This window comes from Chionomys nivalis, chromosome 4 (genome assembly GCF_950005125.1).
Source record: "Chionomys nivalis chromosome 4, mChiNiv1.1, whole genome shotgun sequence".
In the NCBI taxonomy this organism is placed as follows: domain Eukaryota; kingdom Metazoa; phylum Chordata; class Mammalia; order Rodentia; family Cricetidae; genus Chionomys; species Chionomys nivalis.
Window position 1 is genome coordinate 38,649,998 of NC_080089.1, and position 16,814 is coordinate 38,666,811.

The 16,814-nt window shown below is 35.1% G+C and overlaps 1 protein-coding gene across 2 annotated transcripts; it reads left to right on the forward strand.

Annotated features, from left to right (window-relative positions):
• The first annotated feature begins 750 nt into the window (after positions 1–750).
• Positions 751–4,772, forward strand: LOC130872980 (olfactory receptor 150-like). Of its 2 annotated transcripts, XM_057767441.1 has the most exons (2): positions 751–1,663; positions 4,750–4,772. In XM_057767441.1, the coding sequence occupies exons 1-2, from the start codon at positions 751–753 to the stop codon at positions 4,770–4,772; spliced, it is 936 nt and encodes a 311-aa protein (XP_057623424.1). The 2 variants fall into 2 exon arrangements, with proteins under 2 accessions (XP_057623424.1, XP_057623425.1); XM_057767442.1 differs by lacking the exon at positions 4,750–4,772 and having other exon boundaries at positions 751–1,683.
• Positions 4,773–16,814: the final 12,042 nt, after the last annotated feature.

Here is a 16,814-nt window from a genome sequence, read left to right on the forward strand (position 1 = left end):
TTATTTCTAAGTGTTTTAATATTTTTTCATGATATTTTAAATGGATTTTTATGATTGCTGAATTTTCTTGATAATTTCAGATCCCACTTCCATGATGTCCTTTTAAATAAATTACAGTGCTTCTTTCTTACAGATTTATTGGAATTTTCTATATACAAAATAAATTCATATACATGTAAAGGTGGTTTTATTATTTACTTTTCAATTCAGATGCCTTTTGATTTTGTGTTCCTACCTGATTGCCTTAATGTTAACTTCAACTATAATGTTGGTTAAAGAGAGAGAATAATAATTACACTATTCATAACCTTATGGAGAAAGTCTTTAGATTTATTAAATATGGCATGGGTTGTGTATGTGCCTGGTAGTATTTTGTATTTGGGTGGATGCTGCTCTTATTATAACACAGAAAAAGCTTTCTCTTTGTGTAGTGATTGGGAGAACTACAAATGAGTCATGAAAAGTACTTAGTAGATTCCATCATTGAATGCATCAGATCTCTCCTTGGTTGTTCATGCACTGAGTACTCTCATTTTCATGGCAGAAGTAACAAACAGGAACAGATGTGCTGTATATTTAATTACTAGTGCCATTTGTTGGTACTTAATGACTAACATGTAACAGTAGTTGTCAGAAAATTAAAGATGCTTGGCCAAATGAAAACTTGAATTCTCTTTCACACCTCAGTATATAGTATAACAGATACTTACCTCATTTTTCCTTTTTTCTACATAGAACTCCCAGAAGAAAATGTTACAAGCAAATCTTTCCAGAGTGACTGAATTCATTCTTGCTGGGTTAAACGACAAACCAGAGTTCCAGCTGCCTCTCTTCTTCCTCTTTCTAGCAATCTATGTGGCCACTGTGGTGGGAAATCTGGGCATGATCACCCTCATACAATTCAGTTCTCACTTGCACACACCAATGTACTTCTTCCTCTGCAGTCTGTCCTTAATTGACCTCTGCCAGTCTACTGTTATTACCCCAAAAATGCTAGTGAACTTTGTAACAGTGAAGAACATCATCTCCTACCCTGAATGCATGACTCAGCTCTACTTTTTTATTGTTTTTGCAATTGCAGAGGCTCACATGCTGTCAGCAATGGCTTATGACCGCTATGTTGCCATCTGTAACCCATTGTTTTACAATGTTACAATGTCCTATCAAGTCTGTTTCTGGATGATATTTGGGGTGTATGGTATTAGTTTGATCGGTGCCACAACTCACACAGTCTGCATGCTAAGAGTGCATTTCTGTAAGGCTGATGTAATAAACCATTACTTCTGTGATCTTTTTCCACTCTTGGAGCTCTCTTGTTCTGATACTTTTATCAATGAATTAGTAGTTATATGTCTTAGTGCTTTTAATATCATTTTACCTACACTGAGTATCCTGAGTTCTTACATCTTCATCATTGTGAGCATCCTCAGGATTAAATCCACAGAAGGCAAGTCCAAAGCCTTCAGCACCTGCAGCTCACACATGTCAGCTGTCGCTGTCTTCTTTGGGTCTGCTGCATTCATGTACTTACAGCCATCATCAGTCAGCTCCATGGACCAAGGAAAGGTGTCATCTGTCTTTTATACTATTATTGTTCCTATGTTGAACCCATTGATCTACAGTCTGAGAAATAAAGATGTCAAGCTTGCCCTGAAGAAGTTGAATGAAAAATTTTTCTTATGAAAATTTTTTACCTTCTCAAAACGCCCTGAGATTTTTCAAATCTCTTTCAAGGATAAATTATCAATTCTTGGCTACTAGTCATTTACTTTTTATTTTGTGTGCTATTTCAGATAACTGGCCATTGTTACTTTCTTTCTGATTTCTCTGGGACTTAAATCCTGTGTTAAGAAAACAATCCTATGTGAATATGCTTACGTTTTATGGAGTAGAAGGTTTTCAAATTGATTCTGTTCAGAAAGTCTTTGTTGTTATCTCAACCCATATTCTCTCCTTTTCCATGAACTCCTGTCTTCCTACCCATTAAAGTTGTTCTGTTCCATCATTCTGTTTCTTCCTTTACATATATCAACACCAAGTTACGTCTCCATGCCTTAAAAAGTTCTTCCACCTGTCATGCCAGTATCACCCAGGGAAACACTGCATAAGTGCAGTTGGGAGGAACGTAAGAACCAGCAGTGGTGCAGGACTATAGTGGCTGCCAGACACAATAGGATATAACCTGCACAAGCTGAAAAAGACAAATTCACAGCATGAAGGTGACAGGTGGTCACAGAGTCCCACAACTGCCTCAGGAGCTGTTGGTTATTGATAGCTACTGGGAGATGGAGAATTAGCTTTCCTTAAGGCTGTGATTTCTGGTATGTCTCATGTGCTCCAGTGAATTGCCACACACCTAAAACTATATAGGCAGTACAAATGGGACTGGTGTTTTATTTTATTTTATATGATGGCACAAAAAGTTGAGTTAGTAAATAATGTGGAGGTGTAGTGATATTTTATTTATAATTAACAAATAAAGCTTACATGAAGATCAGAGTGCAGGGCTAAGTCACTAGTTAGACATAGAGGTCAGGCTGTGATGACACACACCTTTAATGCCAGAACTTAGTAAATAAAGGCAGAAGGCAGGAGTCCAAGGCCACCTTAGTCTACACTAGATTTATCCAGTCTCAAAGAGAAAAAGAGGCAGATGGTGGTGCCTCATACCTTTAAACCCAGAATCAGGAGGGAAAGATGGGAAGCGATATGGCTGGTCAAAGAGGGGCATATAATGCATGAGGAGATGAGCTCAGATGCAGTCTGGAGATGCAGTCTGCACGTTCCTAGAGACAGAATCACCCCTTCAATCCAAGCATTGGTAGTGGTAAGAAATCTAGTGACTGGGTGCTCTGCTTCTCTGATCTTTAACATAAACTCCTATATCTGACTCTGTGTTTTTATTGTTAATACTAATTAGAATTTATGCTACAGGAAGGAAGATCTGGGTGAAGATGGGGTAAGGGGATGAAGGTGATCAAACACATTATATGCAATTTATAATTAATTAAAATACTCAACAAAAACAAACCAAAAAAAAAAAAGTCCAGAGGCATTATCTGTAAAATCTCTTATAGTGTGCAGTGATAGCAACAGATTTACCCATCATGAGCATTTAAACCTAATTATACCTCATCTGAAATCATCTATCTGATTACAGATGCAAAACATTGCAGACTTTGTGATCAGCATAAATCCCAGTACATGGGGATGCTAATACCAGGTCGGTTTATCTCATCCTATAAAACCAAATCTTCAGAAGTCAGAGGCTTTCTCCTGTACTAGTCATATGTTCTCTTCACAACCAATTTTCTTACTATAGAAAGTTATCCATATATGTTTATCTACTCATATATGTGCATTTATGCTATGTAATATATGTATATACTAATGTAAAACCTATGTATGCATGAATGTTTCATTTTATTGCTTGGATCTGCTTGCAAGGGTTATATATGTGTGTGTCTGTATGTGTGTGTGTGTGGTGTGTATGCAATTTATATTTTCTAGCTATAGGCCCAAAATAACATCCAACTTTTTCATATTCAGGGTACTGGATAAGATTATGTTATTGAATGTATGAATATTATGAAAAATGTGTTTGAACTATCCTTTATACATTTAAGAAATGATAGGCAATAGAATATTTAAATATTGGAATTCTACCACAAACAAGGGATACTAAATAGCCTCAAAGAGAATTACTAAAAAGAGACAATAATGCAAAAGAATACAGGTAGAGGTGTGGCCTACCATTCCTGGCAATGTTTTACAACTCAGGGACTTCCTATGACTCTTTCGACTTATTTCTGGCTAATGACCATGTAATTCAAATGAATGATGTTCCTTGAGTCACTATTTGGGAACGGTACATAGCTAATGAATGTCATGTCTAACCTGTCCCACACAGATTTAAAAGCACAATGCAGTTTCATCCTCACCAAAGTAGAATTTCTTTTTTTTTTTTTTTTTTATTTGTAATACTGTTTGGCCAATAGCTTAAGCATATTTCTGGCTAACTCACGTCTTAAAATAACCCATCTCCATTAATCTGTGTATCACCATGAGGCTATGACTTACCAGGTAAAGTTCCAGCATCTGTCTCCCGCAGGGCTACCTGGCTTCTCACCGACTCTTCCTTCTTTTTCCCAGCATTCAGTTTAGTTTTCCCCACTTAGCTCTATTCTGCTAAGCCACTGGCCAAAACAGCTTCTTTATTCATTAACCAATAAAAGCAACGCTTATACAGAAGGACTTCCAACACCAGAAGAATACTGAAGAATATAAAAGGTTGCACAGAGCTGAGCACATCAAACAAGTCAGAAGTATCTGAAAGGTACTGTGGCCTACTCAGAAACTGGAGTTATGTGCTGTGTTATTGCTACGGGAATAAAGCCAGGAACAACAGTTGTTTTGTTTTATTTCTAACTGTGTTTTAAAACCTATTCTTACAGCCACAGATAAGTGCAGTTCCCAACTCTCACCAAAAAGTCTCTTCTTGCAACAGACAGAGACTATTGTCAGAGAAAATCCCAACTCACCATGATCCAGAGAACAGTTGCTCCTACAGAGACTCAATAATGCCTCCCTCTGAACCATTTCTAATAAACATACTGAGATTCTTGTGTAGCTCATGCCACCATTAGAATGGTGCGAGCCCACCTGACTTTTCTGAGTGTGTGTCTGTCAAATCTTCATTCCAGTCTTAGGGTTTCCATTGCTGTGATAATGACCATGATCAAAAGCAACTTGGGGGAAGGAAATTAACTTGAGCTTATTATATATATATATATATATATATATATATATATATATATATATATATATATATATTTGAGCTTATTTCATATATATATATATATCAGTTAGTCACTGAAACCATCAAGGCAGGAGCTCAAACAGGGAAGGAACTGGAGGCAGGAGTTGATTCAGGGACATGGAAGACTGCTGTTTTCTGTCTTGTTCCTCAGACTTGCTCAGGGATAGACTTCACTACCCATAATGGCCTGGGCATTCCTACATCAACCACTTTTCAAGAAACGCACGAAAGGCTTGTCTGTAGCCTAATCTTTAAGAAAACAGTTCTCAATTAAGGTTTCCATCTCTCATATTACTCTCGCTTAAATAAGATAAACATAAAACTAGCCATGACTATGTCTTTATTGCCGCTGGTCTAAAACCTAACTGCAGAGAACTCTTCAGTATCCTACCACAAAAACCATGCAGCAGAAACAAGCCTGTTTATGATCTTATTCCCAACATGTTACTTTAAAAGATAGCAATATGTTCTTTAATTTGTCACCCAGACAAGGAATAGCACTTCATTCGCTGAGAGAAGCTCACTCATCAATGAGGGATGCCACCAAATACCAGGTAGAAAATAATGTCTGTCCAAGGATTCCACCCAAATACATTTCTCTCACAAAGTTGTGACCTTGCTTTCATGTTCTATGATTCTTCTCAACAAATATAAACAGCCCACAGTGAGGAGTCGCAGAATCCTACCTCAAACAGGCAAAGGTGGCCATATCATGATTACCTTCTCAGACATCCCTGTTTCACAGATAAACCTTGGTTTCATGTTTCAATATCTTTTGGTCAACAGTAACAGAGGCAATGCAACAAATCACCCTTAGCTCCTTGTTTAAACACCAACTATGTTGAGTATGTGACTTTTCCTTGGAAGATGAAACCAAATACTCCAAGTAGAGACCAAAAAATGCACTCCTCCCAAGTCTAATTAAGTACACCAGTGACTCATTTGTGAATGCTTACAAGATATTCCCAAAGTGTTACTTATAGGGTCATAAATGATACAAAGGCAGCTGAATCTCTAAAATGCCTACTACATAATTAAAAATGATTCATGGATGTCACATCTGGAGAGTGCCATAAGATTTTCAGGTAGATTAATAGTGTTGCTCTCATCAGAGGAATCTAAAATGGCTGGAAGACACTTAAGGAGGTGCTCAACCTCCTTGGTCATCAGAGAAATGCAAATCAAAACAACTCAGAGATTCCATCTTACACCTGTAAGAATGGCCAATATTAAAAACACTGATGACAACTTATGCTAGAGAGGTTGTGTGGTAAAGGGAACACTTCTGCATTGCTGGTGGGAATGCAAGCTGGTATGTGGCGGAGCAAATGAATGCAGACAGATTATATAGATATATACAGCTTTAATAAGGAAATAGACTTACAGGACCACAGGTTCCCGCGGAGCACTGGAAAAGCGGAGCAAAAGAAAAAGGGCTCCTGGGCTCACGCCCGGCAGATTTATCCGTAAACATTAGCCCGAGGCAAACACGCCCCCAATGGGTGGGGCTATGTCCCTACACTGGTACAGCTCCCTTGCGATGTCAGTGTGGTGATTTCTCAGAAAATCAGGAAACAACCTTCCTCAAGACCCACTATACCACTTTTGGGTATATATCCGAAGGATGCTCACTCGTGCCACAAGGATATGTGCTCAAATATGTGCATAGCAGCATTGTTTGTCATAGCCAGAACCTGGAAACAACCTAAACGCCCCTCAACCGAAGAATGGATAAGGAAAACGTGGTACATTTGCACAATGGAGTACTACACAGCAGAAAAAAATGACATCTTATTATTGAAAAAAAATGGATGGAGTGAGAAAACATTATTTTAAGTGAGGTAACCCAGACACAGAAAGACAATTATCACATGTACTCACTCATAAGTGGCTTTTAACATAAAGCAAAAAGAAAAAGAAAACCAGCCTACAAATCACAATACCAGAGAACTTAGAGAACAATGAGGACACTAAGAGAGACTTACATAGATCTAATCTACAAGGGAAGTAGAAAAAAAAAGATCTCCTGTGTAAATTGGGAGCATTGGGTATCTTGGGGGGGGTGTTGAAGGGAAGCAGAGAAAAATGTAGATCTCAATAAAAATCAATAAAAATAGTGTTGACATCTCCTTGGACACCTGGGAACTTCTCCAGAGTCAAGTCTCTTGCCAACTCTAAAATGGCTCCCTTAATAAAGATATAATCTTCCCTGCTCCCATATTCACCCTTCCTCCATCCCAACCCTCCCATTCTCCCAAGCTGTCCCCATCCTCCCCTTCTCACTTTTCTCTCCCTGTCTCCCCTTATCCCCACCCCACTCCCAAGTTCACAATTTTTACTTGGCAATCTTGTCTACTTCCAATATCCAGGAGGATAACTATATGTTTTTCTTTGGGTTCACCTTATTATTTAGCTTCTCTAGGATCACGAATTATAGACTCAATGTCCCTTACTTATGGCTAGAATCCACTTATGAGTGAGTACATACCATATTCATCTTTTTGGGTCTGGGTTACCTCACTCAGGATAGTGTTTTCTATTTCCATCCATTTGCATGCAAAATTCAAGATGTCATTGTTTTTTACCGCTGAGTAGTACTCTAATGTGTATATATTCTACACTTTCTTTATCCATTCTTCCATTAAGGGGCATCTAGGTCCCCAGCTAGTTCTTTGGGCAGCTGAGGAGAGGGAGTCTGAAATGGTCCTATCCTATAGCCACACTGATGAATATCTTGCATATCACCATAGAACCTTCATCTGGCGATGGATGGAGATAGAAACAGAGACCCACATTGGAGCACTGGAATGAGCTCCCAAGGTCCAAATGAGAAGCAGAAGGAGGGAGAACATGAGCAAGAAAGTCAGGACCACGAGGGATGCACCCACCCACTGAGACAGTGGGGCTGATCTAATGGGAGCTCACCAAGGCTAGCTGAACTGGGACTGATGGAGCATGTGATCAAACTGGACTCTCCAAATGTGGCTGACAATGCAGGCAGACTGAGAAGCCATGGACAATGGCACTGGGTTTTGATCCTACTGCATGTACTGGCTTTGTGGGAGCCTAGCCTGTTTGGATGCTCACCTTCCTAGACCTGGATGGAGGGGGGAGGACCTTGGACTTCCCACAGGGCAGGGAGCCCTGACTGCTCTTTGGACTGGAGAGGGACGGGGAGGGGGAATGCGTGGAGGGGGAGGGAAATGGGAGGAGGGGAGGAGGTGGAAATTTTTAATAATAATAATAAAAGAAAAAAATAGTGTTGAATCTCTTACCCATGTCAATCATTGTTGTTAATATTATATAACTTAGAGAAGGAAGAGACCTTTCAAACATTATAAATACTTTTAATTTCTTTTACTTGTGAATTGCTTATTTCCTGAGTCTCAGTGGGCTTCCCTCCAAAATGGAATGGTTCAGTTTTCATACAACACTTGGCAGGACTGTTTAGTTGGCAAATCTCGTACCTTATATCTAAACCTAACTTTCATATTACATTGCACAAATGGAATCACTGGACCTCTTTATTCCTCATCTCAGTGTGCTCCCATTGACTACAAGTTCTTTCTGCTTTTTCACCATTTCTTGTTTGGTTAATTGGTTTATTAAGAATACATGTCTGAAAGTGGCTTATTGAGGTTGTCATGGTCCAGGCTCTGACCAACTTTAATGCAGTAAGGTTTGTTAAAATGCCTGATAGCCAACCTGTAAATAACAAACTCCCCTTCCCCTCAGCCTCTGAGTTGGAATTACTGACAATCAATATTTAATTCTGTGTTATATCTTGGAGGTGACAAAGAAATGTGATACTTTTCATACTAGTCAGATCAGTTAAAAGCAATCAATAAACAAAGGCCTTATAAAGATACATATATAATTATCAGTACACAATGGATGTAAAAGTGTCTATTGTAAGATAAAACTCAGTAATATAATGCATTTTCATCTGGATTTGTACCAGATGGGTTAGATTAGAAGTTTCCATTGATTGTCCATAACTTCCACATAAAATAAAGTATATTCCCTATAATTATATGGGTTCATTCCTCCTCTTTGCTTTTAGTGCTACTAAGATTTTCTACCTGTACTCATAAAATACATTCTACAAATATGTATATTTTAAATAAACCAGTTTCAGAATTTATTTGTTTATACTCCCGTAATCTCTATTCATTGCCAAAGTTAATAAAATCTACATGCTCATATCCAACCCCTTCCATGAAACTATCACCGTTGAAATAATAACAGAACATACAAGAAACAATTTTCTGTGATGATAACAAATCATTATTATTTCCCCAAACATTAATTAAAAAGATAAAAGCAGCAGTGAAAAATGTCCTCCTATACTTTAGAGACTATTCTCAGATGGGATGTTTTCATGGAGGTACCATACAGTCATATCATTAGACCTCAGTTTCTAGCCCTAAATACAAAGGTGGATACTATTTCCAAACACAGAGAATTATACTCAAGGGAGGCAAAAAGAAAGTATCAAACATAACATATTTTAATTGATTTTCCCCTGAGATCTCATGCCCAGTGGAAGGAAATCCTTGAAGAGTTTCTTTCTACAAACTTTTATGACAACTCCTAAGTATCAAAAATTTCTTTGAAAATATCATCATTTCAGTTAAGTGCCTTAGGAAGATACCAGGGACTCATGACATTAGATTTATAAAAGAACTCAGGACATAGGATTTATGTTCTGATCCCACAGATAAGAATGAGGCAGATTTTATTTTGAATTACACCAATGACATGAAGAGGTGTTTCATTTAAGATAACTTGGTCTCTTTGTCACTGGGATGGAAGTCTCCAAGTAGAAAGGTGAGCAACTAGTATCCATTTGTCCTGTAATCTCTCAACCTCAGAATGGTGAGACAACCACCATGAACTCTACATTTCAGAAATTACAGAAACTTTCAATTTAAGCCAAAAATATCACATATGTGTTTGGAACCAAGCTTCCTTCCAGGCATTTTTCATGCTTGAATTGAATTTTGTTGTTACACAATGTATTTCAGTGGCTATAGATATTTTATCTAAGGTGATACACAATAAAACCAAGAAACTCTTATTTTTATTATGTCATATAGATACTATGGGTAAGTTACTTTTAAACAATTCTTCAGGTTTCACAAATAACTCCATTGTAGAAACCCTGTGAGAAACTGTAAAACTTACAATAAAAAATTTGTTTGTGTCTATTCATGAGGATTTCCTATTACTTTTCTCATTTTCATTGCTTGTTTTAATAATAAATCATTTGAAAATTTTAGTATGTTTTGATGTTTTTAATATAAAATTAGTATTTTATGAACATACCTTATTTCTTCTTATCCTTCCAAGTTTACAGTTCTCTTGAAAAATACTTCACTGTCCCTTTTCTAGACTAAGCACCAAACAGCTGGACTCCTATAGCCCTGCTCAGTTATTTTATGCATTTTATGAACTGTCTTCCTCTCTCCTTATAACATTGTTTAAGATGACCTTATAGTATTGCATTTAGTTTTGTCAGTTACCGCTGATATTTCCCTGCATGAGGACTACTAACAACTTGTGTACAAAGTAAAGGAAAAAATTTAAAAAAAAAACTCAGAAATACCCAGCTAATTTTTTTTTTACCAGACAAAGGAGGAAAAAATATTTAGTTATACAGATGAAGCTATTCATTCATTTACTCACACATTTTTGTAATTAAAATTACAAGGTACTTAGAAATTGAGGATTCAAAGACAATTAGTCATAAATCAAGTCACTAATAAATCCCATAGGTGGAAGAGACAGCCTGAAGCAAATTAAATAGTTATGAAGATGATGAGGGTTTAACAATGGCATTCGTTTATAACCTGTCGTCTTAAAGCTGCATGCTTTTTAAACCAGAGTTTGAAGTCAAAGGTTTTCTTTTCTCTGTGCTATCACAGACTATTGATATTCTTCCCTGTGATTTTCAGTATCAGTATCTACATAATTAAAAACACTATACAGAAGGATAATGCAAAAACTTTTGAGTGAAGATCCAGATTTACCAGAAAGGTAACTACTGTTTTGGCAACAAATGAAAGGATCCTTCTGCTCACTTCAATTTTCCTTGTTGCTGTTAATTGACTCGTTTCCTGACAGATGGGGAGAGTTAAATAGCCCACTTAAAGAAAATCTTAGTTTGTACACTGTTTTTTAAAAAGGTATTAGAAATATTGCTAGTTTCTCCTTTTGGAATTCAGTGAGAGAACTATCAGGCTTGCAAAATGTTCCGGGTTGCTATTATTACTAAAAAACTGGTGTGATGTTGTATTTTAGGAATATGTATAGGCATAAATATAGATTCTTTTATTTCAGCTAGTTTTTATTAAGTAATTAAGATATGTCTTGATATGGAATTCAAATATACATTCAATATCCCTTTCTTTAAATCTTTGGATAAATATTATGAAATGTAACATTTAAAAAAAAAAGAAAGAAACAGGGACTTTATACATATAAAATGCTTTCTGCTGATTGTTATCAGAATTTTATCAGTCCCCATTCACAGCCAAACAATATTGTTTAATCATTATCATCATAGAAGTATTTATTACAATTTTCTGAAAATTTTGTAATAAATTCTGTATAATGTGTAAATTTATATTAGATATTTTTCATGATAATTAAATATAAGGTCTTGGGAAATAATTAATCAAGATTACTCAATCTCTGAGTAGTCTTACATATTCTCTAAACGCATATAACTATAGAAAATTATTTTTTATTTTCATTCATGAAGCATAATTATCATTTGTACAAGATAAATTCAATAGCACTGGCGAAAACTCTAGATAACTTAGGGACCACACAATGTGGAGGAGAACAAATATGAACAGAGAAAGATGAAGACAGAAAGACGAATTACAAGCTTTAGATGAGTGACTAAACACAGTTTTATGTGCTAAACTAAATTGGCTTCATAATCTATCAAATAATAATGATGAAACCAAGGTTCTAAATATGTTTTGCCAGAATCACAATTGTTATAACCCATCACTTCATTCCTTTTAGTTTTGCAAACTTTGAGTGAACCTGGGAAAAAAAACTAAGTGAGATAAGCCAGTCTCAAAAGAAGAGATTACTAAATGGTTCTATTTATATAAGGTAACTATAATGAACAAACCCATAGAAATATGATCATGATGGCCAGGGAACAGAAGCTGAGAGAGAAAAGGTGGACTTGTTCACTGGGTATAAATCTTTAGTAGTAACAGATGAATTGAAGCATAAAAGGCTGTACATAGTTAGTACCTATTTATAACATGTGCTATTAGTACTCAAAGCCTAAAGAAAAAAATTCTCCTTACATTTTGATATTATGCTTATAACATATTCACCTCTAAAATTAATAAAAATAGACTACTATGTATGTAAGCACACATGAATGAAAAAAGAGGCCATAGATTTGAAAGAGAGCAATGAGTGTTATACTAGGTTTAGAGGGTTTTAGAGGGAGGAATTAGAAAGAAAAAATAATGTAGTATATTATAATTTCAATGATGAAAGAAAGAATTAAAAATAAATAAATACACCAAGATTTAAAACTTTAAGTATTTTTAGTTAGTTTACAAGTTCCTGAACTGATTTCCCTCAAACCTGTGTGTTCTATAGATACAGAACTAAAGAGCTGAGATTTTACAATCTTTTGCTGCTTGGACTAATATGAATGAGTTCAAAGTGTTGAAAACTGAGCAAGATTTTTATTCAAACAGTAGGAGTGTGCATTTGCTTAAGTATAATTTTTTCATATGCTCTGGTTCTTCACTTTTAGAATTAGAAAGTACTTATTTGTGTTGAGTTTTTCAACATTTAGGAAACTGAATTTCTAAAGAAACTTTTACGGTGTTAAACATTTTTTTTTAAAGACTGGGACTTTTAAAATTTACGGTGTTTTTGCATTAGGATATTAAATTGAGATTCTGAGAACCAAGAAAGGAAAGATTATGGTTTAGTTGTGGTGTATTTGTGTGTTTGGTTTATAAGCATAGTATCTAGTTAATTTTTATGATCAATTTAACACAGTCTAGAGGCACCTGGAAAGATTTCATGTCTTGAACAAATTAATCCTTGGCAAGATATGAGAGATTCTTTGATAGAGAATTAAATGTGATGATCCCATTCACCTTGGAGAGTACAAGCCCTGGGAAGTAGTGCAGGCTTATTTAAGAAAGTTGTTTGAACATTAATCAGAAAACAAGCCAATGTACAGCATTCTTCCATAGCTTTTGCTTCAGTTCCTGCTTGAATTGCTGCCCTAACTTCATCAATGGGGGACTATGGCCTAGAAATATAAGCTGAAATTAACATTAATTGACTGATCTATTGCCTTTGTCTTTTAAAGTTCCCACAACCCAATTTTTACTTGAGGAATTAAATTCTAATTTTATGAAGTACAGTTTTTGGGTTTTTTTTTTTTTGAAGTATGACCTAACAATTCCCTGCTGTTTTCTTCCCTATTCATTTCTGATTTTGTTTTTTGGGCATCCTCTCTCTGCCATTTAATTGGTTTGCTAAGGGTTTGTCTATCTTGCTGATTTTCTCATAGAACCAATTCTTTGTTTCATTGATTCTTTGTGTTGTCCTATTTGTTTTTATTTTATTCATTTCAGTTCTCAGGTTGATTATTTCCTGCCTTCTACTCCTCTTTGTTGTGTTTGCTTCTTTTTCCTGATCTTTCAGGTGTGCTGTCAATTCACTCGTATGGTATGAGGTCTCTCCAGATTCTTTCTGTAGGCAGTAGCTCTATGTACTTTACAAATAGGACAGCTTTCATTAGGTCCAATAAGTCTGGGTATGTTTTGCATTCATTTCCATTGAACTACAGAAAGTCTTTAATTTCTTTATTTTTTCCTTGCTCCAGGATGATTTAGTAGAGTTTTTTATTTCCAAGAGTGTGTAGGCTTTCCGCAGTTTCTGTTGCTGTTGAAATTAAGCTTTAATCCTTGGAGAAAATTTTCAACACTTGAATTTTAGAACACATGTAACGAGTATGTCAACATTGAAGTTCAGAATATTTTCTTTTACTTCTTTTATTTTTTGAGATTATAATATATATCTATAATATCTATAATTATATAGCCTTATAACTACAATATATAATATTATAATTATATATGCTCACACTTTTGAAACCCATATATTTCATAATTAAATGTTTTGTAATAAAATAATTTTATTTTATAATCATATCATTTTATAATATAATTATATCATCATACCAATCAATGTGTTCTTCACTGGAGAGAGTAAGTTCTCATACCCTCAGCATTCCTTGGGTGTCTAAGGCTTTGCATAGTGTCAAAGCCTCATGGTCGTTGCTCCCTCCACATTAGCATGTCTATTGTTTGTCTTGTTCAGTTCATGTTTAGGCAGTCATCCTTATATTTAATAGAGACAAAACTAGGAGACTTGATAAAACAAAACAGACTTTATATAAAATTATATGCTATCACTTCTGAGTTTGATTTCAAGTTAAGAACACTCTCTAGATGTTCTTAAACTTTTATAGAAAAGTACAGAGTGGATCCTTAGTGAGAATGATTTTTCTCTATAGGAGATAGGCAGCAGCAGAGTCAGAACAAAATAAGTATTGGACAATAAGACCTTCCATCTATTGTTGCCTATTAAGCAATGCTCCTCCAAACACTTTGCTATGACTTTTTATGTCGGTGTGGTTTTAATTCAAATAGATGTGTGTCAAATAATAAAATTGCTTGAGTTGGTGATAACATTATGCTTTACTTTTTTAAGGGTTCTCAAACTTTTTTCTGAAGCTTCTGTATCATTTTATAAGCTCACCAGGAATATGAGGCTGTGATTCTTCCCATCTTTGTGAGCACTTATTATTTTATCTTTACCGCTTCAATCAATGTGGAATTTTTTTCCCTCTAAAGTTTTATTAAAATTTCTTTAATGGAAGTCAGGTGGCGTTGCCATACGCCTTTAATCCCAGCACTTGCAAGGCAGAATTTGGCAGATCTCTTTGAGTTTGAGGCCTGTCTGGCCTATAAATGCTTATTCCAAGACAAGTGGGGCTGTTACACAGAGAAACAATGTCTAAAAAAAATTAAAAAATAAAAAAAAGTCCTTAATGATTCGTCATGGTACACATATTTTCAAATGTTTTTTGGGATTTGCCTGTCTCCATTAGAAGAATCATAATTTAAGTCATCTGACTTTGTATTACTGGATTGTTTGTTCACTTAATCATTCAGATATAAGAGTTCTTTATGTCTATAAAAGGTTTTTCCTATAACATATTACTTCATAAGAGTTTCCCATTGAGTGTTCAATTTTTTATCTACTTATGATGTCCTTAAAGTCACAATTTTTAAAAATTTTATTTATATATCTGTTTGTTTGTTTACTTATTTATGCTGTAGCCTCTGAAAGTAACTTCTTTTTTTTTAATATTTATTTATTTATTATTTATACAGTATTCTGTCTGATTGTATGCCTGAAGGCCAGAAGAGGGCACCAGACCTCATTACAGATGGTTGTGAGCCACCATGTGGTTGCTGGGAATTGAACTCAGGACCTTTGGAAGAGCAGGCAGTGCTCTTAACCGCTGAGCCATCTCTCCAGCCCCTGAAAGTAACTTCTTATCCTCAAAGCTATCATCAATTTTATTGGTATAAATTTCTAGTATTGCAGTTTTTTCAAATGTTATTTTTAGATAAAATATTTATAGATAGAATCCATTTTTCAAATGTTTTTATAATATGAAGAGTTACATATTTATTATTTCATCTAATTGCCCATGTATTAAAAAAAATTGATCCTACACTCAATTAATATTAAACACATAACTTTAATAATCTTTAGAGGTATATTTTTTCCAGAAGGTCAATATCCTTATATCTCATGACACAGTTGTACTATCAGCATTAAAAATGGTTGCAGTATATTTTCAACTGGGGAAACTTGAAACTTCAAATTTTATTCTCTTTCCGGTTTGTTCTGATTATTCCCAGACCCTTACGTTTTGTGAAAAATTTATATGATCAACATGTCATTATTGGTAACAGAAATATCTTGTATGTTCTTTAGGAATACACTAAACTTTTAGACTGGTTTTGGAAGCATTGCCATTTTTGCAAAGTTCAATATTGTGATTCATGAAGATGGGAGATCTTTCAATGTTTGTATTGATTTATCCTTTTGACCATGTTTAAAGTGCAATGTCTTATATGTCTTTCATTTGTTCTTAAGTGTATTATCATTTTTCATAGCATTTAAAATGGATTTTTATGATTACGGAATTTTCTTCATGTTCTCAGATCTCACTTCCATTATGACCTTTAAAATAAACCACTATGCTTCTTTCTTACATTCTTGGAAATTTATGTATAAAAAATTAATTCATATTCATATACATATACATATTATTTGCTTTCCAATTCAGATGCCTTTTGATTTTCTGTTCTTGCCTGATTGTTTTAAATTTAACTATAATGTTGTTTAGAGAGAGAGAGACAGAGACAGAGAGAGTACAACTTTTACTGTTCATATCCTTATAGAGAAAGCCTTTAGGTGATCATCATTATGGGTGAGATGGGCTGTGTTATGAGCCTTTTGGTCTTTTGTCTTTGTGTGGATGTTTCTCTTATTGTAACATGGAAAAGGTTTATCTCTCTATAGAGTCATAGAGAGAGAATTGCAAATAAGTCAAGAATTGTTCTTATCAGACTCCACTAAATGCATCAGATTTCTCCTTGGTTATCTATGTACTGAGTACTACCATTTTCACTGAAGAAGGCACAAACAGGGGCAGAAGTATCTTATATTTAATTGCAAGTGTCTTTTTGGTAAGTCTTAATGGCTAACATGTAGGAGTAGTTGTTCAAAAATTGAAGATGCCTGGCAAAATAAAAATTTGAATTCTTTATTCATGCTTCACTATGTGATAATGTAATAGATAACCAGTTCATTTTTTCCTTCTCTTTCTACATAGAACTCCCAGAAGAAA